The sequence below is a fragment of the Thalassophryne amazonica genome, chromosome 8 (genome assembly GCF_902500255.1).
Source record: "Thalassophryne amazonica chromosome 8, fThaAma1.1, whole genome shotgun sequence".
NCBI classification, from domain to species: Eukaryota; Metazoa; Chordata; class Actinopteri; order Batrachoidiformes; family Batrachoididae; genus Thalassophryne; species Thalassophryne amazonica.
The window spans coordinates 68,382,736-68,407,174 of NC_047110.1; the positions used below are offsets into that span (position 1 = coordinate 68,382,736).

The 24,439-nt window shown below is 41.3% G+C and overlaps 1 protein-coding gene across 4 annotated transcripts in view; it reads right to left on the bottom strand.

The window, feature by feature from the left end:
- mctp2a (multiple C2 domains, transmembrane 2a) overlaps positions 1–24,439 on the bottom strand; it is a 79,347-nt gene that overhangs the window by 39,375 nt on the left and 15,533 nt on the right. For all 4 annotated transcript variants that reach the window (XM_034176555.1, XM_034176556.1, XM_034176554.1 and 1 more), the window contains exons 5-17: positions 23,491–23,633; positions 23,287–23,363; positions 23,078–23,192; positions 22,960–22,983; positions 19,428–19,613; positions 18,631–18,761; positions 18,354–18,540; positions 11,562–11,655; positions 11,376–11,478; positions 11,192–11,294; positions 9,824–9,925; positions 9,360–9,434; positions 8,981–9,100 (exon numbers count right to left, since the gene is read on the bottom strand). In XM_034176555.1, the coding sequence (XP_034032446.1) occupies positions 8,981–9,100; positions 9,360–9,434; positions 9,824–9,925; positions 11,192–11,294; positions 11,376–11,478; positions 11,562–11,655; positions 18,354–18,540; positions 18,631–18,761; positions 19,428–19,613; positions 22,960–22,983; positions 23,078–23,192; positions 23,287–23,363; positions 23,491–23,633 (1,460 nt within the window). The remainder of the gene's footprint in view (positions 1–8,980; positions 9,101–9,359; positions 9,435–9,823; positions 9,926–11,191; positions 11,295–11,375; positions 11,479–11,561; positions 11,656–18,353; positions 18,541–18,630; positions 18,762–19,427; positions 19,614–22,959; positions 22,984–23,077; positions 23,193–23,286; positions 23,364–23,490; positions 23,634–24,439) is intronic.

The following is a 24,439-nucleotide window of genomic DNA, read 5'->3' on the forward strand; positions in this document are numbered from 1 at the left end:
AGGGGACATGCTGTTGTCAAACTCTTGAAAAGCACAGATCCTAGCCTCATTACTGTGGGATAAACAAGCAGGGAGTCAGCAAAAAAATAAAAAAATCTAAATTTCCTGTTTGTATTTTCGTTCGCTGATGAAAATGTTTATGAGGGTTTACGAGAGCATTGTTTAAATGTGCAAGAAATACTTTTCTCTTTATTCTTACATTAGCCAATTAGAAACTCTCTGCTTTAAAAAAAAACGGCAGCCGTTGGCAGAAAAACTGAAGGTAACTTCAAAAAGCAAAGGAGTCGGCTGATGAGAATGCACATTCAAAACAAGCGACCTACAGCCCTCGGAAACAATGACAAGTTTTTCAGAGTTTTTTTCCACAACCCATCCATTTCTCTCCCTGATATGTAACATTCTGGTTCTCACTCGAGAGGGAAAGTTATCTTTCTGTGTGGGGGAAAAAAAAAAAAAGAGTTTACTTTTTCATTCCCAACCACTTGGTTAACACGAGCCAGAAAAGTGATCTCTCATGAAAATCTGAACACCTTACACACTTCATAATGCATACATGAATCTACATAAACAGGGTAGAAATGTGGACGGCGTGCAGCGTGGAGGTCAGAAAATTGGCCTGTGGGACTGAGTGATATAATGGCTAAGTATTCCTGGTAAAGCACTACGCAAGCATCCCGCAGTCCAAGCAGAAACCACAGCAGTGATAATGCATTACAGGATGCATATGGTGTAAAAGGCTCGGACCGGTCTGCCTGCTTGATAAATAATGCATTGTAATGTATATTAAAGCTAGACCCCACCGTCACAGCGTTTCCTACCAGCCGTACCCTGAGAAGCCTCGTGCTGCCTGCCACAGTGGAAAAGAGCAGACACTAGTGGCATAATTATACACATCTGAGAGGCAAGCAGAGGCCATCTGTCAATGTCTGAATCCGTTACCTTATTACCAGTGCCTAAAGATATAAAGATAGGAGAGGGAGCTGCTTTCAATAAGGCACATGGTGGCACGCTGCATCAGACAGCTCGGCTAACTTAATTGCAAATGATGACTGGTGGGGGGGGGGCTTCAGAGTAGTGTGGCCCAGAACGGGCAGAGGTAAGAGAGTGCCCAGTCACGTAACACCAACCCAGCTGACACGGAGGGAACATGCAATGTTGCTTGTAGATCGCGGTTCAGTTTTAACAGGAAAAAAATGTTGCGTCCAGGGCTTGGTTTCATAAAGTGGTCTAATCTTGCTTAGTCAACTAAACTCACTCATCTTCTGACATTAGTCGTTGCACAAAGTGTTTAGTCGGTTAGTTTTGCGTTACCCGACTAAAGTTTTTAGCCTGGTACAGAGGAGGCTAATCTTATTTTAGTCAACAAAACTTCAGTGTCTTACCTAAAAAAAATGGCGGCTATCATATATCACTACTTGATGGAACACTCGAGCATCCCTACGTCACTCATATTCCTCCAAAAGGAGAGCTTCCTCCACTTTTAGCAATGGTTGTAGCAGACGATTGCCATGATGTGTTTGTGACACTTCTCATATTAGCCACTGGGTGTCGCTGTTAAGCTGAGCAGTGTTGTGTGCACAAAAAGGCTTGACGGAAGTGTAGAAGAAGAACTGCTAGGCTAAGAGCTAAGCACATCGTTCTGGAGTTGTATGTGTCCGTAAATGTTAATAAAGCTAGTTAACCAAACAAAGGCTGGATAGTTCATGACAACAGCCGACAACTCTTGCGCATTGGAGGCATTTCTTGGCAACGACACTTGCAAGGCTGCTATACCCATGAAAATCATCGACTAACATACGACGACGAATCTACAAGTTTAGCTGTCGATGTGAAGCAGTGATTAGATGGATAATGTTTGGTGACTAACTGTAGTCGGCTAAGTATGTTTAATAGACTAAAAAAATTAGACTGTTTTTTGAAACCTGACACTGGTTTTGCAAGTTTCCACTGCAACGCTCACTGCTTTGAGTCCTGTAAGGATGGTTCGCAATGTTGTGTGCACATTAGTGGAATGTGTGCAAAAACATACATGTAATAATAAATTAAGAAATATGGCTACAGATCAGTCTAATTAAGCATGGCCATACCATGTATACAGTAACATTACCTTATCATAAATAAATAAATTGGTTACAAAGGCAGGGTCTGCTGTTGGCTTCAAGCTCACCAACCTGGAGGAGGTGGTTGAGGACAGAATGCTGGCAAAACTGCTGGCATTTAAGGACAATGCCTCCCACACCCTCCATAAGACACTGGACAATCTTAAGAGCAGATTAAACAACAGACTCATACAACCACACTGCCAAAGGGAACGGTACAGGAGATTATTCCTACGCAGTGCCATCAGATGCTTTAATATATCTGCCTCTGCTACCTGTGGTCTCTGAACAAGACTAAAAAGCCGATACTATTTACTATTTATCTGTTGAATTCCACATAATACCATGTAACAATACATGCCTTATAACACCATTGCTCCTTAATTAACGCACACTCAAACTGTGACATCAGATCCACTGCACTCCTGTGTGTTTCTACCTCAGGTTTTCTTATTGTTTATTTTTATCTTTTTGAGGTACCTGGTTGCTATGACAACTGATATTTCCCTTTGGGAAAACATATCTATCTATCTATCTATCTATAGTCACTGATCATCATGGCTCCAACAATCTCAATCACAATGAAGGAGCAGATTCTTGGTCCATTTTCAGTAACCTCCCAGCAACATTCTAGAGAGTCTACAAATGAACATTCCTACATAGGGAGGTGATGGTCTAGTGGTTAAGGTGTTGGGCTTGAGACCAGAAGATCCTCGGTTCAAATCCCAGCCTGGCTGGAAAATCACTAAGGGCCCTTTGGCAAGGTCTTTAATCCCATATTGCTCCTGGTGTGTAGTGAGCGCCTTGTATGGCAGCACCCTCACATTGGTGTGAATGTGTACCATTTACCCACAATGTTGTAGTGTCACTATTATTTTAATGCAATGTTCAAGCTTTTTCCATGAGCAGATTAGCTTTTCAGCTAACTTTGAAACCATAAGCAGCCATCATTTTCTATACCTATTTTCTATACCTCCCATGATTTTAATTTGTATGTAGGGAGACAATTTTCCTTCATTCACTGATTCATTAATTCATTTTTTATAGCCAGTTATTCCAATTTAGGGTCAGATGGGGGGTGGGGGTGGCTGGAGCCTATCCCAGCAGTCACTGGGCGAGAGGCATGGGACACCCTGCACAAGCCACCAGTCTACTTCACAGACAGTGCATCCAGAAAGTATTCTCAGCGCTTCAATTTTCCATATTTTGTTATGTTACAGCCTTATTCCACAATGGATTAAATTCTTTTCTTTTTTTTCTCTCAAAATTCTACACACAATACCCCATAATGGCAATGAGAGAAAATGTTTTTTTTTAGATGTTTGCAAATTTATTAAAAATATTTGAAAAAGAAACCCTGAGAAATCACATGTATGCAAGCTTTCGCAACCTTTGCCATGGAGTTGTAAATTGAGCTCAGGTGCATCCTGTTTCCACTGATTATCCTTGAGATGTTTCTACATCTTAATTGGAGCCCACCTGGGGTAAATTCAGTTGACTGGACATGAATTGGAAAGGCACACACCTGTCTACATATAAGGTCCCACAGTTGACAGTGCATGTCAGAGTACAAACCAAACAAGAATTGTCTGTAGACCTCTGAGATAGGATTGTCTTGAGGCACAAATCTGGGGAAGGGTACAGAAACATTTCTGCTGCTTTGAAGGTCCCAATGAGCACAGTGGTCTCCATCAGCCATAAATGGAAGAAGTTCAGATCCACCAGGACTCTTCCTAGAGCTGGCCACTTGTCTAAACTGAGCAATCGGGGGAGAAGGGCCTTAGTCAGGGAGGTGACCAAGAACCCAATGGTCACTCTGTCAGAGCTCCTGCATTCCACTGTGGAGAGAGGAGAACTTTCCAGAAGGACAACCATCTCTGCAGCAATCCATCAATCAGGCCTGTATGGTAGAGTGGCCATATAGAAGCCACTCCTTAGTAAAAGGCACATGGCAGCCCCCCTGGAGTTTGCCAAAAAGTACCTGAAGGACTCTCAGACCATGAGAAACAAAATTCTCTAGTCTGATGAGATAAAGATTGAACTCTTTGGTATGAATCCCAGGCATCATGTTTGGAGGAAACCAGGCATCATCCCTACAGTGAAGCTCTTGACCTCTGACTGGGGCGATGGTTCATCTTTCAGCAGGACAATGACCCTAACCACACAACCAAGATATGAAATGATTGGCTTCAGGACAACTCTGTGAATGTCCTTGAGTGGCCCAGTCAGAGCCCAGACCTAAATCTGATTAAACATCTCTGAAGGGATCTGAAAAGAGCTGTGCACCAACACTCCCCATCCAACCTGATGGAGCTTGAGAGGTGTTGCAAAGAGGAATGGGCAAAATTTCCCAAAGATTGATGCACCAAGCTTATGGCATCATATTCAAGAAGACTTGAGGCTGTAATTACTGCCAAAGGTGGATCAACAAAGTATTGAGCAAAGGATGTGAATACTTATGCACATGTGATTTCATAAGGTTTTTTTTATTTTTAAGAAATTTGTTAAAAAAAATAAATCATGTTGTCATTATGGGGTGTTGTGAGTAGAATTTTGAGAGAAAAAATGAATTTACTCTAGTTTGGAATAAAACTGTAACATAAAATGTGGGAAAAGTGAAGCACTGTGAATACTTTAATTATAGGCAAACTCAATGAAACGCTCACTCCAGCCCAGTGTCACATTTTTGTTGTTTTTTTTCATGCTCCCGTGACGAAATGCGTCAAATTTTCATGGGGTGTTTTTTAACTCACTATTCCTAACCCTACTCTTACCCCCGACCCTAACCTTAACCATAACCTAATCTTACTCTTTCTCCCCACCCTAACCCTAACCACCCTGACCCCCCCTCTTCACTTTTAATTTAGTGCAGCCATCACGGAATGAATGAGAATGAATTTGTGCTGCCGTGACGAAAATGAGACACTTTTCGTCACAATATCACAAACCAATAAATTAATGTATCTTTTGTGCTGCTGAATCACGACTTGCCGTGAGACCGGGTTGCTCACTCACACCTACGGTTAATGTAAAGTTTTCAGTTCATCTAACCTGCATGTCTTTGAAAGTGGGAAGAAGCCAAGACACCTGGCGAGAACCCACACAAACACGCAAACTCCACACACAAAAGAACACCAGGTCAGAAGCGAACCTCGGATATTCTACAGATCTGTTAGCTTCTACTAATTTTTTTCTGCTAACTTTAAGTCAGCTATCTTTTAAAAATAAAATGTAAAAGTCAAAAATGTTTGTGAACCCTAAAATCATACATGTTCTTCCTGAATATTTCCAATTCACTTAAAATTTTTCTGTGCTGTGGATAAATTGTATGTAATGAACAGTAAACCCTATAGCACCTGAAGCCCACTGGTGCAGCTGCTCATCTCATCTCCTGACTCCAAAGCGTGAAGCAGATGAGAATCAATGTTTTCATGGTTTATTTGTTCAGCCTTATCACAGTTAACTTTTCACTTTGCAGATTTAGCGGTTATCGAAGTGACTAGGTTAGATGTGCCCCCCCACCGCTTCTTTCTGCCAATGTTATTTGCTTGAAAATATTTTAAAAAATCACTGAAAATCTCAAACGTTTCCCTTGTTGAACTCACAGTTTGCTTCTTAGTGGGTGATGAACAGAAAGAAGCTGATTCACTCTCTGGGAAACTTTCACCATGCACCTTTGACAAAAAGCATACTACAACTACTCTGTTGCTGTCTGCTTTTAAAAATATCAGCCGGTGCGGTGTCATTTTCTGAAAACAGAGCTTTTTGTATTGAAAACAGCAGCATGATAAAGCAGCTGTGGGTCATGCCACAAGAATTACAAATACAAAAGACGACGGGGATGCAGCACACTGGGGCACTGCTGAAATAATACAATGAATAATTATTTAGCTGAGGCAAAAACATACATTTCACTAATTTATTAAGGAAAACAATACCAAATTGTGTTGACTTGTTTTGCTGTGTAAAATTTTAGAATTTGTTCCTTTTCTGTTTAATTTATGATGAAGTGTTTAAAACTTTTATTAAATTGCTGCCTTTGATTTTAAAGTTTTTAACTAACTTTTAAAGCAGATATGAGGTGATTTTGAAATGTAAGGTAGCATCTTCAAAAAATACTGTTCAGTGATTGTATGTCCCTTTGGCATAGGTTGCAAAAGTCACACCAAGGTCAAAGTCATGTGAGAGGTTGACGTGAAGAATGTTGATGTAGATTTTGGAGCTAATCTGAAAATTCATTCGATTTATATCACATTTACAAAGTGGTGCAACAGGCTGACGAATGGCAGAGCAATTACAATACCAGTCAGGACTAAATACGGATGACTTGTTTCATGAAGTAACAATCCCAAGGAAATTAAATTGGTTTTTGACAATCATGCAAAACAAGTCAATCTCAAAATTTTTCCACTTTAAACCAACTTCCTATTGGTTAAGAGGTTTCTTAAAAATGCATAAAGATATTAAAACTATAGAGTTCTGTGATCAAGCTCACAAAATAATAACCCCCACTCTGCCCTACTACCAGTAGCTGCTTGCATCAATGGTAGTAAATCTTTAATGAAATACCTCAATTAACAAACTTGTCAATCTCTGTACAATTAATTGACAAATGTGTCATATTAAACAAAAGTAACAACAAAAATCTGAAGACGTCAAACTGGAATTATTTTCCTTCCCGCACATCTTGCAATGGTGCACTATCCCCTGTGTGAAATTTCACTGAAATCCATAAAGTGGTTTGGAAGGAATTACGCTTACTAGGGCAATATCATGTGATGGATCAAATACAAAATTCCAATTATCTCCCCTCAAAGATGTCATACTAGAATAATTTTCCTTTGTGCACATGTTCATATGGTGTGCAACCACTGTATCAAGTTTCATTGAAATCCACCAACCCGTTTATGAGGATCTGTGCTTCTAAGACTCATGGACAGACAGATGATTTGGAAATAAATGTCTCCAAGTGATAGTACAATTCTTGTGTTGGTCTTGTATTGTGTCCAATCAGCAATAAATATCATCATAACTGACAACACCCATGGTAGCAACTTATAATGGTCCGGACAAAACTAAAGGCTGGGTTAATGAATGGACAGACGGATGGAAAGTGCCCGCCATATTTGTTTGCATGTGTAGCGGCTGCACTCTGCGTTGTGTTGTTATGACTCCGCCCATTTGCTCCCCTCGGGACGCGAACTCGCGATCTGCGGCATGGGAGTCGGACTCTCTAACCAGAAGGCTAAAACCCAGGGCTCTGGCCTTGTGACCAGAGAATCCTTTTGAGCTGTTGGGAGTGAGGTTTACTAACTACATCTGCACAGCGACACCTGCTGGCCTCCGTCACACTAACCCCCCTAAACTCACTCCCATCCGGGTACACGGCACCATAGTAGTGGCTGCACTCTGCGTTGTGTTGTTATGACTCCGCCCATTCGCTCCCCTCGGGACGCAAACTCACGATCTCCGGCATGGGAGTCGGACTCTCTAACCAGAAGGCTAAAACCCAGGGCTCTGGCCTTGTGACCAGAGAATCCTTTTGAGCTGTTGGGAGTGAGGTTTACTAACTACATCTGCACAGCGACACCTGCTGGACTCCGTTACACATGGGACAGAATAAATCAAAGAGTCCATCAATTAATAATCAACAGATTATAATCACTCATTGGAGATGCACCATCAAGTAAGAAATGATCATAAAAATAAAAACACTACTTCTGCGAGTTATTCTCTTTCATTCCAAGATCTCTATTTGTGTGCTGTACTCCAAAACAGCAGGTGGATCAGAAGTAGAAATGAAAGATTAGAGTGTGCCACCACACATTCCCATCGCCTGCAGAGGATCTAATTATAGGTGGAGGAAGATGGCCCCATCCCGCTGACCTGTCACCTGTCAGACTGCCGATCCTGCTCTCCTGCCCATATCCCTGCCTGCCTGCAGGTCTCTTCCTATCTGCCTCCACAGAGTGCACTCTACCAGTCTTTCTCTTTCCGTGCTCCAACTTTCTTTCCCAGATAGTATTCTGCCTCCCACTCTGCCCTTATACAATCGCCAGCATTGTTCTCTATCTTCCTGTCTGTGTGTCTGCTTGCCCGTCTGTCTGCTTTTGCTCTTCTAAAGGTTTGTGATACATTGTGCTTGTCCACTGCCTGAAGGGATTTGCACCTCGGGATCAGTGAGAAGGGCTTATAGAATACACCAGGTATGAATTGCATGTCATCCTGAGACAGACAGAAGAAAGGCGGTGAAATGAGAGTTCTTCACACACCCTGTCTGTGACCGTTTCCTCACCCTGACACAGCGCTGCCAGGGCTTTCCTGGCAAGTGTTCACTCTTAATCATGACATTACATGTGCTGTACTGAAGGGGGATTCACGGGGTGATTTAAGATTATTTAAGCTTAGGACCTTAGATCACATACCCTCATTAAAAACAGCTAAACACAGACATTTAAACAAGGTTCAAATCTCAGAGGCTGAATGTCACTCCTTTGCCCACAGAAGCCCAGACTGTGATCCTCATTACACACCGTCCCCCGGGTGAAGAGGCTTTGCTAAGAAGTAAAATGTACAAACGCCAAAACCCCACCCTTCAAATACACTCTAATGTCATCAGAAGTGAGGGGAAAGCCAAGTGGAGTTTGAGTTAAAGGATAAAGCACATCCATCACATACACATGGGATGGAAACAGAAGGCAGCCATTGTTTTTCATGGGGAAAAGACAGGCAGAGGGAGAGAAAACAGCTAAACCAAAGCTACTCCTTAACGACTAATTCACATAAAATGTTAGAGTTAAAACTGGGCTGCAGTGAAATGGGACAAAACTTGCTTGCCCCAAGGCTTAAGGAGAGTTCATTAACGTGAGGCAATGACTTACCAGAAAGGCTATTAGACTCCGTTGCGTGCTCTCCCATTGAAAACAGCTTTTAATGTACTGTAACGAGTGCAGAACTGCTGTGCTGAGTTTTCGAACCCGAGCTATATTCCGGGCAAGAATCTAAAGGAAAATAATTGGAACAAAACACAATAGTGTCATTCGATAATGGGCATGTTTGTCAGTTTGCAATGAAGTTGACTCAGCTTTACAATCCTGTATTTGTGTTGTTAGAAGTTTAAAGGCAATTAAACAAATTAGTTTGACTTTGAACAATGGAAGCTACAGATCTATGTAGTTTTGCTGTTGTTAATTTATTTGTGGGATGTAAAGGAAACACTATGATGTTCAGTTCCATTTGATACATTTGAATACAACATGCCTTTTTGGAGAATTTTGGGCATTCTTCTGTAAATTTTATCTCCTTTGGTTGGAAGGTTCTAACACTTGCTCTGATCTGCAACAAAGAAATGAAGAGAGAAAATTAAAAACTTTACCATAACCTGCATCAAAATGGATCTCAAGTGTTAATATTACATTTAGGACCTTTTCCTCTGTCTATAAAAACCTACTGTAATCTGTTAATAAATGCATTTGTTTGGACGTACTTAAATGACGCAGCAGTCTAACAAAACATCAACTCAAACTGTGAAACAAATATTCTGTTCCTCTAAAGGAAAACCCACAACATGACTTGTATCAAATCCGATTTTGTTTTCTACTGGTTATTTCCAACACCATTCTATAATATCAGATAATGTCGTAATATTGTCAAATATTTTGCACCCCTGGTCAATATATCCATATGATAATAACAATTCAGAATACATTTTACTTGATGCTTACTTGGTTATAGATAACCTCCAATTCCAGTGTGATGGTCCCTTTGCATAAATGTTTCAAGTCTTCTTTCTTCAGGGACAGGCATACCTCCTGTCCATTCTCAATCTTGTGGAATTGTAAAATACATCAGTATTGGAAAAATTACACAGACATGGTCAGAAAATCACATACAAGTTCTTAGCATTTTAGGACTTATCATATTGTCCTGTCTGATAATACAACCCCTGGCAAAAATTATGGAATCACCGGCCTCAGAGGATGTTCATTCAGTTGTTTAATTTTGTAGAAAAAAAGCAGATCACAGACATGACACAAAACTAAAGTCATTTCAAATGGCAACTTCCTGGCTTTAAGAAACACTATAAGAAATCAGGAAAAAAAATTGTGGCAGTCAGTAATGGTTACTTTTTTAGACCAAGCAGAGGGAAAAAATATGGAATCACTCAATTCTGAGGAAAAAATTATGGAATCATGAAAAACAAAAGAACGCTCCAACACATCACTAGTATTTTGTTGCACCACCTCTGGCTTTTATAACAGCTTGCAGTCTCTGAGGCATGGACTTAATGAGTGACAAACAGCACTCTTCATCAATCTGGCTGCAACTTTCTCTGATTGCTGTTGCCAGATCAGCTTTGCAGGTTGGAGCCTTGTCATGGACCATTTTCTTCAACTTGCACCAAAGATTGGCCATGACATTGACCCTATGTGTCTTTTTGCAAGGAATGTTTTCACAGGTTTTGCTCTATGGCAAGCTGCATTATCATCTTGAAAAATGATTTCATCATCCCCAAACATCCTTTCAATTGATGGGATAAGAAAAGTGTCCAAAATATCAACGTAAACTTGTGCATTTATTGATGATGTAATGACAGCCATCTCCCCAGTGCCTTTACCTGACATGCAGCCCCATATCATCAATGACTGTGGAAATTTACATGTTCTCTTCAGGCAGTCATCTTTATAAATCTCATTGGAACGGCACCAAACAAACGTTCCAGCATCATCACCTTGCCCAATGCAGATTCGAGATTCATCACTGAATATGACTTTCATCCAGTCATCCACAGTCCACGATTGCTTTTCCTTAGCCCATTGTAACCTTGGTTTTTTCTGTTTAGGTGTTAATGATGGCTTTCGTTTAACTTTTCTGTATGTAAATCCCATTTCCTTTAGGCGGTTTCTTACAGTTCGGTCACAGACGTTGACTCCAGTTTCCTGGAAAGTTGCCATTTGAAATGACTTTAGTTTTGTGTCATGTCTGTGATCTGCTTTTTTTCTACAAAATTAAACAACTGAATGAACATCCTCCAAGGCCGGTGATTCCATAATTGTTGCCAGGGGTTGTAATAACAATTAATAAAAACTTACAGCCAGCAAGGGAATGGCCATTTTCCCTAAAAACACTGGAGGTTTGTCCACATTCTCATCAAAGACAGTCAACTCTAACACATCGTGTATGTCTTTAACTGGACTGGAATATAAAAGGAACAGGAACATTTTATTCAGTTCTACAAAAGGACAAAGATACATTTCCATATTTCTTTATGCTTACAATGTCAAAGCTTTCTTCCATTCTGGATTAAGGGTCTTGTATATTGTCTGAGTCTGAAGTTTGCTGTTGCCAAGCTCAACAACACAGAAAGGGTCACTTTTTCCTGTTAAAGAAAAAAAAATGATACATATTGTTGATAAAATTGGCATGTGGCCATGTAATCAGACTACTGGGGTTACAGGTTACCATAGAGGTCTTTAGCAGCAAGATCGGACGCTTTTATGACCTTGACCTGAAGAAAGCCAACTTCCTTCACACTTCTGTATGAGTTCTTTAAGCTCTGAAGTGAGAAAAAACAATTACTGTATATGATTATAAAATTGTTATTCAAAAAAAAATTTGTGGCAGTGTGTTGACAAAAACATAAGCTTCCAAAACACATGGTTCCCATTGCAAGACCACCCATGCCCATTCTCCATGTAATGTGGAGTTGCATCAGAAAGAGCAACTGGTGTAAAAGTTGTGCCAAATCAACATTCATATCCATATTCGATCTGCTCTGGTGATCCAAAGCAAAAAGGGAGAGGCAAACCTCAAAAATGTTTTGCATGTACAGTTAATAAATACCCCACTAAAAACATACTATCAAAAAACTTAAACTTAAAAACTAAAGGCCCGGTCACATGGCACACGGTGTTAGCTGAATGAAGGAAAAAAGTCCCAAAGTCACAAATCGTCGAGAAAAAGTGGGCGAATGAGCCTGGACTTCTCCCATCACCGAAAAGCCTGCGAGTGCAGAGCGCATAAAAGACTGAAATGAAACCGAAACTAACAAAAGAAAAATGAAGTGAACAGCGACCCTGACGCTTATCAACAAAATCAAAATGAAGCGCCAGCGTGTGACCATTTCTGCAGCAAGTCTATGGTCTCCACAGCCACCTGCAGCAGCATTGTCTTGACAACGCACACACGTAACACGCACACACAACACGCACACGCAAGTCTTAGCCAGAGACGTTGAGAGGCTGGAGAGAGAGAGAGGCTGGAAGTTGGACGAAGTTGGACGACAATCAAACAGAATGCTGACGGTACGGGAACTTCGCAAACGATGAGGAACTGTCAAGACAGAAGGCAAATCGGAATACAGATGAATTGAGGCTGTCATCAGGATTCGTTCACATTTTTCAGCAATTTGAAAATTCTGACAAAGTGCCAGCTACAGAAATGAAGCTGGACGATGGTTAATTGATGTCTCCGAAAGCCAACGTAAGTCCAGATTTCTTGTTTCATTTTGGCTTTGATGTCCTTTGTTAGCGCCGTGTGACTGGGACATAAAACTCTTAAAAAAAGAAACATACTAAAGGCATATCTATTGTTTCATTTTTACAAAACAATATGCTAAAAATCTTTCTATCTGATCTCTCTAAAAGCTAGTGACTTAAAGTCCTTGGAAGTCCATTAGGTGATGCACAACTGTCTACTTATTTTGCACAAGCAGGTAATGTTGGACATCCAGGTACAACATGCAGTAATCTGAACTTGAAGTTCTCTGAACATAAGTCTCCTTCTGATTCTCCTCTGCCACATAAATCCCATTACAATCATGTTTTCAACAGAAGACAGTTTTGAGATGTAAATGGATACATTTTTTTGTGGGACTAATGTGGTAGTAGCACTGTGGGCACGCACCATCACATGCGTGATTACTGGTCACTGTGACCACTGTACTTGATAATTATATGGATGCTGAGTTCTATCATATTTGTCTTTGCATGTTGACAATTCCTTTTTGTACCTTGTTTATTTATTTATTTTATTATTTATTTTATTATTATGGCTAAAGCAGACAGTCAACCCCCCCCCCCCCCCCCCCCAAGTCTGATCTGCTTGAGGTTTCTTCCTACAATCATAAAACGCCCAAGGGAATTTTTCCTTATCACTGTTGCCACTGTCCTTGCTCTGGGGCAAACTAAAAGCAAAACTACCATGTTTAAAAGTATGCAAAATTAACTTTACTCTGGCATCCATATGAGAGAGGGCAATTTCAATTCAATTTATTTTCATTTGTATAGCACCAAATCACAACAAAGTTGCCTCAAAGCACTTCACACAAGTAAGGTCTAACCTTACCAACCCCTAGAGCAAGTACACAGGCGACAGTGGTAAGGAAAAACTCCCTCTGATAATTTGAGGAAGAAACCTCAAGCAGACCAGACTCAAAGGGGTGACCCTCTGCTTGGGCCATGCTACCGACACAACTGACAATACAGGAAATTATATAGGAAATTTTGGGAGATTTTGGGAGTCCATGCTGGTGCACAAGACGGGAGGCCTGCAGGAGAAAATGCCCACTCCCATCTCTGGATGGAGCTGCACCTTAAACAGAGAGAAAAAACAGAATCCGGCGGCAGAAAGACAACAAATACAGTATAATTTGTCAGCATTTAGCAACAAGAAAAACAGAAGAAATACTAAGGTGATCGCCGGCCACTAGCCCTAAGCTTCACTAAAAGACCCAGACTTTAGATAAATTTGAGGCCACAGCACGCTCCGTTTAGTAATAAAATTAATTTAAAAGGGTAAAAACCATAGTAACATACTATGCCAGTATGCTAGCCATACGAAAGGGAAAACAAGTGCATCTTAAGCCTGGACTTGAAAGTCTCTACAATATCTGACTGTTTTATTGACGCAGGGAGATCATTCCACAGAACAGGGGCACGATAAGAGAAGGCTCTGTGACCCGTAGTCTTTTTATTCACCCTACGAACACAAAGTAGTCCTGCACCCTGAGAACACAGAGCCCGGGCCGGTACGTAGGTCAGTTAGGTAGGGAGGTGCCAGTCCATGAATAATTTTATAGGTTAGTAACAGAACCTTAAAACCTGATCTCACAGGGACAGGAAGCCAGTGAAGAGATGCCAGAATGGGTGTAATGTAATCAAACTTTCTACTTCCTGTCAAAAGTCTGGAAAACTTTTGACAGCAAGTAGAAATGTCCACAGAAAATAGAACATTGCAGTAGTCCAATCTAGAAGAAACAAATGCATGAATCAGGGTATCAGCATCAGCCATAGAGAGGATGGGACGAATCTTCGCTATATTTCGCAGTCCTCTAATATCTCTAATGTGGAGGTCAAACGACAACGTAGGGTCAAAAATTACACCAAGGTTCCTCACTTTGTCAGTGTGATGTATGACACACGAGCCTAGGCTAAGTGCTAACTGGTCAAATTGATGCCGATGTGTCACTGGACCAAGAACCATCATTTTAGTCTTGTCAGGGTTTAAAAGTAGGAAATTACTAGACATCCAGCTTTTCACTGATGCAAGGCAATCTTCTAAGGATTTTATGCGGATGAGATTACCAGCAGTTATCGGCATGTATAACTGAGTATCATCAGCATAGCAGTGAAAGGTAATTCCAAAACGCCACAATATGTGCCCAAGGGGTGCTATGTCTAAAACCTGGTTTATTGGAGGGTTTTTTATGTTAGTTTATAAATATCTTCATGTCAAGGTTGGCTGGACCAACAATGGGGTGAATCAAGTGAACTAAATTAAGATTTATAGAACAGGAAGGTGCCTGCTGATCACATCTGATCAAATGAATTAATGTATGCTCCCCCCCAAAAAACATCATTAAAATATATATTAGTATTGGGTCCATGGCAATATAAAATTGATTTCAGATTGAACAAGGGATAACCAGAGAGCACAACACTTCCTCATACGCTACATGTTTTGACCAAGCTGCAACATTTGAGCTTTTTGACCCTAACCAGGAAGTGCAGTTCGTTGACTGGCTACTTGAGATTGGCTCCAAAAGCAAGCACATTCCCATAGAAGCCCATTTTAAAACATTCAACTTTAGAGCAGAAATTAACATGTTTACAGCCTGCTACAAAAAAAAAAAAAAAAACAGCTTTGGTCTCTATAGACTTTCCTGTACTGGAGGTGATTAGTTTAAGGTGTTTTAATTAATAAAATTATATATAATTGTGGGTGTGGTTGCTTTGAGTGACAGCGGCTGAACTCCTTCTCTCATTGCCTCCGAGTGTAACGGTGCCACTTGTCGTTGTTTTGTTGTGTCTGTTTGGGGTATTTTATTACAAACACCTGGAATAAGCTGGCTTGTTGTGCGGTGAAACGACCTAACAGATCATCTAAGACATTGCATCTAAGGCGTTGCAATATTCATGCTGTCAAACTCTCGTCTTATTTAATGTTGCATACTCACAGTGTTAGCTGGCTGGGGATATGTCATTCAATGCGCATATTAAACAAATATGTAGGACTGCTTTTTTGCATTTACGCAATATCTCTAAAATTAGAAAGGTCTTGTCTCAGAGTGATGCTGAAAAACTAATTCATGCATTTATTTCCTCTAGGCTGGACTATTGTAATTCATTATTATCAAGTTGTCCTAAAAGTTCCCTGAAAAGCCTTCAGTTAATTCAAAATGCTGCAGCTAGAGTACTGACGGGGACTAGAAGGAGAGAGCATATCTCACCCATATTGGCCTCTCTTCATTGGCTTCCTGTTAATTCTAGAATAGAATTTAAAATTCTTCTTCTTACTTATAAGGTTTTGAATAATCAGGTCCCATCTTATCTTAGGGACCTCATAGTACCATATCACCCCAATAGAGCGCTTCGCTCTCAGACTGCAGGCTTACTTGTAGTTCCTAGGGTTTGTAAGAGTAGAATGGGAGGCAGAGCCTTCACCTTTCAGGCTCCTCTCCTGTGGAACCAGCTCACAATTCAGATCAGGGAGACAGACACCCTCTCTACTTTTAAGATTAGGCTTAAAACTTTCCTTTTTGCTAAAGCTTATAGTTAGGGCTGGATCAGGTGACCCTGAACCATCCCTTAGTTATGCTGCTATAGACAGACTGCTGGGGGGTTCCCATGATGCACTGAGTGTTTCTTTCTCTTTTTGCTCTGTATGCACCACTCTGCATTTAATCATTAGTGATTGATCTCTGCTCCCCTCCACAGCATGTCTTTTTCCTGGTTCTCTCCCTCAGCCCCAACCAGTCCCAGCAGAGGACTGCCCCTCCCTGGTTCTGCTGGAGGTTTCTTCCTGTTAAAAGGGACTTTTTCCTTCCCACTGTCGCCAAGTGCTTGCTCACAGGGGGTCGTTTTGACATTTGGGGTTTTTACGTAATTATTGTATGGCCTTGCCTTACAATATAAAGCGCCTTGGGGCAACTGTTTGTTGTGATTTGGCGCTATATAAATAAAATTTATTTGATTTGATTTAGCATTTTTAGCAGCTGTCGGTAGGTTCACTTAATGCACGATTACTGAGGAAATATGCAGCTAATAACTCTTATTGTCGGCTCCAAAGTAAACTGTTATGAGAACCGCCATGCAGTCCCCAAAAATATGAGTTAATAAACACCCAAACCGAGGTTAACATGTTAGCTTGTGCATCACACTCAGGAAGGGGACGTGTTCAGGCCTCTTCCGTCACGCACGGAGCCACCCACGCTCCGCCCCTTTACACATTAATGAGTTCTTGATGAATCAGTACGGGCGGGGCTCTCAACATGGCAACGCCCAGAAAAAGGGGCATTTCGTGTTTTCTGGGTCTCGATAGAAAACCATTCTAACCCTAACACGCTTCCACCATATTTAATTCATATTGGTGCAAAATTGTTTAAACAGTTCTGACCTTGAGTTTAACCTTTCAAGGTCACTCAATGTCAATGGTCATGTGACCATCAAAAAAGGTGTATATGACTTTATATAAGTTTTTAATAGTAACCTCAGGTGAATCGTCAACCAGTTCCTCAGAATGTGAAGTGCAACAGGATTATTTCCTACATTCACCACAAGAACCTTTGGCAGCACCATGGCACAATGGTTCACACTCTTGCCTCATATCAATACACTTTAGGAGTCAATTTCACAAATGCTCAGTTCGTTTCTGTGTGGAGTTTGCATGAAGTTCCTCCCACCATCACAAACATGCACATTACGTTCATCCTCTTTCCAAGCCAAGATTTCAAAAGCTAGATAAGGAGATTGGCTACAAGTGTGTAGATCTGGGTTTGATACCCGGTCACAGTGCCTGTCTTTGCCCTCAGACAAAACAAGTCATCTGCATTGTCCCATTCCACCCTTGGCTGGGGAAGAAACCTGCGTCAGAGTGGTGTCCTGTCCAGGAGGGAGTTACAGACTCTCATCTGTTTCTGGTATAATCACCTGCACCAATAGTCCTCATGATCTGCATAGGATTTAGTTAATTTTTTAATAATTATTTTGGTATGCGCAAATAAAGGCTCTGAAGTTAAGCAGAGTAGGTCCTGATTAGTACTTGGCTGGGAGGCTGCTTGGAAAGACCAGGGGTTGTATGTATTTATCTCCAACTGGGATTGTGTCAGGAAGGGCATCAAAGCTTGTGCCAAATCGTCATGCATCTACCTGTGGTGACCTTGAACAACCAGGGCAAGCTAAAAGCAAGATGTAGGATAAGCAATTGGTCAAATTCTTTTTTGTCCCTCGACTTCTAGGCCATTTTTCTGCAATTTAAATCACTTTGTCATTGGTTGACCCTTAGTTCACCAAGTTTGGTAAAAATTGGATCAATAGTCTTCAAGTTATTTTGTGTTCACACAATAATACTCACACATTGCAGTACATTTCAACCAGAGGCACATATTTAAAAATTATATTTCTCATTTCAGTGTGATTTGAAATCCATAAGAAACTCAGTGTTTGCTTGCAATGTTGAATCTACACTGAATGATAAATGGCAGTGGAATGCTATATTAGATTAGATTGGATTAGATTAGAGATTAGATAGAACTTTAATAAAAGTAAAAAAAAAAAAAACAATTTGAAAATGTAACTATAAATACATAAATATAAATGCCAGAAATACTGCTCACTACTGGTTCACTGGCTACTACTATTCCTGTTCTTCCGGTCCTCTGTCTTCCTGTTACTCCTCCTCCCCCTGAGTGAGGAGTTGTACAGTCTCATATACTGACAGAGAATCTTTCTTTATATGTCAAGTGAAATAGCTTACAAATTTCTCCTCTACTGCATTTCTTTCCTCAACCTGTTCCAGCGGAGCAGCTTGGATGTCAGACAGAGAGACCCCCCAGCAGGGTCTCGGGGTGACCAGAAACACCAGCCTGCCCTTTCCTGGGTTCAGCACATTGTTGTAAAACTGCTTCTTATTAAGGCGAAGTCTTGACGGGTCAATCTCAATCCTGAGAAAAGATGAACAAAACAGGTCCATTGAAACACATTCGGCCCAACGGTTCTGCAGATGAGCAAACGTGAGCAAAATTAACACTCACATGCCCCAGGACTCCTCGCTCTTCCTCCCTCTCTTTGCGCACACCTCCACCTGCAGAAGTTCCTGACGCTCTTGAAGATGATTGAAGTCAAACTGCTCTCTCCACTGAGGACTGGCCTGAATGCAAAGGTTCTGAGGGCACAGATGTGGCGCATTTAATGTGGAAACTCAAACAGATGCAATTTTAAATTTGATGCACTACCAGGTTTAGCAGCTCGTGCATGAGAGGTGGACTTAAAGTCTTCACTCAGTCCAACCAGAAAGAGGCAGCAGAGGAGAAAGGTGTGTTGTGTGTGGATGCGTGTCTGGGTTTTTTTTTTTTTTTTTTTTTTTGGTGTGTGTGTGTGTGCGTGTGTGTGTGTTGCTTGCATGTGTGCATCTCGGTAGCCACTCTGGGATTGTAAACACTGACAGCTTCCAATTAGAATCAGCTTTGTTCAACAAACAAACAAGCAGAGAGGAAAGCAGAGAGGTTTACAAAGAAATGACACGACAACACGAGACAAGTGCGACACAAAATCATCAGGGGGGAGGCCAACAAGTACAGGTAGATGAACAGGGCATGCTGGGTATGCAAATGAAGGCAATGAAGCCCGGCACTGGAAGTGCACGGAAACGTGAGTGGCAGGCTTGCCCAGTCTAATGAGCTGCCTCTGCCATGGCCCAGTGAGCCAAGGTGGAGGTGAGTCACTGACGGGCACCTGCTGAGAGAAAGTAAGAGGTAGTGCTAGAAAGTCTTCAAGAGGTGCAGGGATTTGAGGAAAGAGAGAAAAGAGATGTTTAAAATGCAAGTTCAACCTTGCTCTTATACTTCTGATCTCCCAGTCGAAAGCGGACGTATAAGTCGCCTTCGCTGCACTGTGGCATGTCCTGTCCCTCCACCAGGCAGACACAGAGCACCCCATTCCACATCTGGTTCTTCATCTGATTCCTCTGGATTTCGGAGAAGCGTTGGGTCGGCGCCACCGCCTGCACCTGGTTATGCTGCAGGGCGTAGTTACAGTACAGGCGAGCAGTTAGTGACATTACCGCGTTGTGTGGGACACCGCAATCCCGCCTCGGCGCCTCGCAGTGTTTGCAGAGTTCATTAAAGTAGGACAAAGGTTTAGATTATACAGCACGTCTCTGTTGGAGCACATTAACACATCTCTACTGACAGGCGAGCCACACCACAGAGCCTCCTGGAGGGAGAGGAAGAGAGGGACGTCAGAGCAGCCAGATGTCCCTGGCTGTGACAGTCCCACTCATCACTGGCTCCCAGACTGAGTGTGGGGAGGCAGGACACTTGGCATACTGCACCAGAGACAGCAGGCAGCAGTGAGTAATGATGCAAACCACACAGCTCTCTCATCAGCAAATTATGCATTCATGCAGTATGTACGGCCAGCATCTAAGTTTACCGCGTGTCGGCATATTCATTCACTTAGAATTTAACCAGCTCAATAACAGTGGTGGACACAGTTTAGCTCATCAGCTAATAGCTAATTAGAGAAGCTAACTTTTTCCTTAGCGGAACAGCTTTCAAGCTAACTTGGGCAAGACAATTAACTTCCACTAAATTTAGTTCTGCTAGCTTTAAGTCAGCTAACCTTTTTTAAAATAAAGTTTAATGGGCAAAAACATTTGCAAACCCTAGAATCATACGTTTGTTCCTATTGGTGCTTATACACTAATCCATTAGGGCAGCGCAGCTTCGTTTGAACCCTGCGTGATATCGCGGGATTTGACCAGTTACGGGAACAACCGCTCCGGTTGCACATACTGTTTTGTTTTCAGCTACAAGCAGCAAAAGCAGTCGCAAAAAGTGTAGTTTTTTGGAGAACGGAAGACGAGGCAAATGTGAGAGGTCATGTCAGTAAGTGTTAGACGCGTATGATGTAATTTCTCTACTTCCGGGGACAGAAACATGGCACTTTCTCTGAGTTTTTTGGCAAATTACACGCAAACAAGGTGAAAATGCAAAGAAAAAGTGATGATGCGGTGGGAAAGTGGACATGTCTTGCGGTTTGTTTATGAGCCGGAGCTCAAACATATCAAGGCGGTTGTGTAGGCAAGAGCACGTAGCTGTTAGCTGCGTAGGCTAACACGTATTTAACCCCTTTAGCGCCCACCCTCAAATGATTCCCAATAAGCAGAAGGAGATGGAGGAGTAGGAGGACAAGCCAGAAAAAAAAACAAAAAAACTAAACAGATCACTAAAATAATTTTTCATGCGCATTTTTATTTCTTAATATTATTAATTTACGTAATATGTTCTAAATTATGAATAGACTGTATGTTGACATGAGCCTACTGCTTAATTTCATTTGTTCATTCCATTATTTATGTACATAATCTTGGCGTGCCATACCTTTTTGGGCACCTCCATGTTTATGCTACAAAATTAAATAATTTCAACTCATTATGTCTGATTTTCAGTGTTTTATATTTTACAAAAATCATGACAAAGCTAAAGTCACATAATAAAAGCTAGCGGTTAGCAACAGCATCAACTAAATGTTTTAGCAATTTATGAGTTTAGCATTATCAAAGTTAACATTTCAGTTAGTCGATTAGCGGTTATCGATGTAACGCTTAGGTTAGCTGTGCTTGCCACTGATAATGTGAAAATAACAGATGCTGCGAGTTAAAGAACTCTTTGGAAATCAAGGACAAATAGGCCCCTTCTCCCACCGTGTGTCACAGAGGGAGCAAGCGAGAAAAGCCTTGATATGTTTCCATGTTAGAGTTCCCGTGAGGCCGCGCGGTGATAGGCCAGGGCTGTAAAAACAAACAGCAGAGGAGTTGTGTCAGCCTGACTGTAATTAAAGAGCAGGGCCGTAATCTGCTGTAGCCTCTTTGATTGCTCGGCTCCTTCGGCTGCCCCGGTGACGCCGTTTCAAACGGCCTCGCTACAACTCCCCTGCTTCTCCGGCCCCTCCCCTTCGCTGCAGGGTCACAACCTGCATCGCCACCCAATCCGAGGGGGATCAAAGCATATCTCAGAGACCTGAATTAACATGGAATACCACAGGCACAGCCCTATAAATATCAGCCCCCTTCAAACGAAGAGGAACAGAGGGAGTGGAGGAGCGATATAAAACAGGCCTCAGCCAAGTCATCCCAAGTGTTTATCTTGGACACATTTCTATATCAGCGGCCAATAAAACAATTCCACTTAACTGTAAGTGGCCCCAAAAGAGAATCTATTCCTGGTCCTAAAAGGGCTGTGCGATTGCTTCCATATGGTGAGACAGCATGGGGACCGGCACGATGAGCTCAAACCCAGGTCCATTTGGCTGAGACCTCAGCACTGTCCGTCCACAGCTGTGATATTACATCCTAACATCTGGGTTATTACCCACTATGCCTGGGAATTATCAGGCTTGCCGATCTTAGGCATCCCACGCTGGCAACATGCCTCGAACAGCAGAGCCCTCCCTCCCTTTTCTCCCTCACGCCCCCCTCGTGTTTGAAACACTATCACACAGCAGAGTTTTACTTCACCACTTGCCATTCTCTGTGTTCGTGGTGGTAACACAGGGGGAGAAAATGATGTTCTGAAAGTGGGGGGGGGCTGTGTGTTCAGCACTTCCATGATAGGTGTTAAATGCAATAAGATATTGTACGTTTGTCCAAAAAAAAAAAAAAAAAAAACTGAAATGAGAAAAAAAATGGCATTGTTATATTGTTAAATTAGCGGTGTGATTTAGGCAGCAGAACGCTGTGCAGAGTCCCATCAGACATTTCTGTCTCCCTTTGAGTATCTTTAACCATCTGTAGCGGATAACCAACAATGTGTAGAAAAATGGCTTCATTCCTTTGTCATCTAATTTCAAATTGAGATTGTCTGCTGGACCATCAAGAGACTAAACAGTGGCAGATGCAGTGAGTACATAGGTGTGAATATAATCCCACTCGCTGCAGTGCGAGTCCCAAACAGCGAGCCTCCTATTTCACTCTGAATCTAATTACAGCTGTAATATATTGAAACCCACTTGAGAGGAGATGGACTTTGTTTACTACAAAACCCAAACACTGCGGCTATATTACGCTCTTTCATCACAACATATTCAGAGAATGTTATTATTTTCTATTTTGATCTGAATGCAATATTGTTTGACACATTTCGCAGCAAATGATACCACTGAAAATTATATGCATTGCAAAAAAAAAAAAAAGGTTTCTTTAAAATAACAAAAGAAATAGGCCGTGCTGAATCCAAGGTTACACACAAGAGCGAGAGTCCTGGAAATACTCCCCCGTCTTTGTTGCACCATAGTACAGTGAGATACTGCCCCCTAGTGCCAGAATATCAAGAGTATTTCATCAATTCAAGTAAAATCCATACCTTATTCTTCTTTTGTGGCCATTTCTGCAAATAGAAAACATGTTGTTAAATTTAAAATAAAAAATCAGGTGACGCCAAGAACATAGGATGACATATATAAATTCACTTCATATCTTACAGGGCTTCTTTTGAGAGTGGTATCTCGAAACATTATGCACACATCAACGATAATAACACCGCTGTCGTCCTCCTTACTTTTTGGATTTTCAAGCGTCAACTCCATTTCGTAGGTTCTGAGGAAAAACAGTCAAGAGAGGAAACTTTCTGAAGAATACTCACTTATTATAATCTATTCATATAATAATCATGTAAAAATGCATCACCTACTTGTACATTTCAAGATTTTTCAGGGAAATACTAGTGGAACCCATGAATTCGTCAGCGGTCAGATTTTTGTCAAAGACCTACAATGACATTATACGCATAAATAAAGTTCAGCAAATTCGCTGCTGACCGCCGTCGATAATGCGTTGGACTTTCAAATAACAGGCCACCAGAAATTTTAGGAAAAAAAAATAGCAGCACACGTACCCGAACCTCCACGGCGTGATCTCTATCTGGTAGCGGATAGGAGAATGACTCGTTCCACTGTGGACTGCAGGTTTTATAAATGACTTTGCTCTTGTAAAACTGTTTTCCCTCAAATTTGAACTTCACATAAGGATCACTGGAACCTACAAGGAAAAACAAAATTAAAAAAATTAAAATGAAAGGCATCAGAGGGCTGATACATATTCTGCAAACAGAGATACAATTTTAATTGTACCGCAATGGTAGCACAGATTTTAGTAAATGTGTGTTTTTGGTACTGTTTGTCTGAGTTTTATTAGGATAACGCAAAAGCTACAAAACAAATTTTCCTGAAACTTGGTGAAACAGTGGGGTACAGTCCAAGGAAGACACCATTAAGAAGTCAGTGGATCCAGTTTGAGTTAGATATGAGTTATGAGTTAGATAATGTATCTGTAAAATTATGTTTATTGTGGATGTTACATCTCGTTCAGATGCGCTGCGGCAATGAGATGCTTAGCGCACTGTTGCCTCTCAAAGAGAAATTCCCAGGTTTGACTCTGACCTGGTCCTGTCTGTGTGGAGTCTGCGATTACATTGGTTTGTATTAGTTCCTGGATCCCCCCTCTTAGTTGGTTCCACTCCAAAAGTTAACGGTTTCTGCCTTGTTTCTGCCTTACCCCACCCTTTCAAGAAATTTCAAGAAAATTATGTTTTTAATTTTTGTCTAATCCTGCTAATATCTAATAATTGTAATAATCTAATAATTTCTCTAATAGTTACAGAAGTATGTGCGAAGTGTTGATGGAGGTCTGTGCTGTTGAAGCACTCTTTAGTTTAGACTATGCTTGACCTTGACCTTTGACCAATGTGTTCCAAAAGTTAATCACCTACAGACTCGAACCCAAACAATATTCTCACCACATTTGTTAAAAATACATCCAGCCAGCCGTGCTATTTTGTTCACACA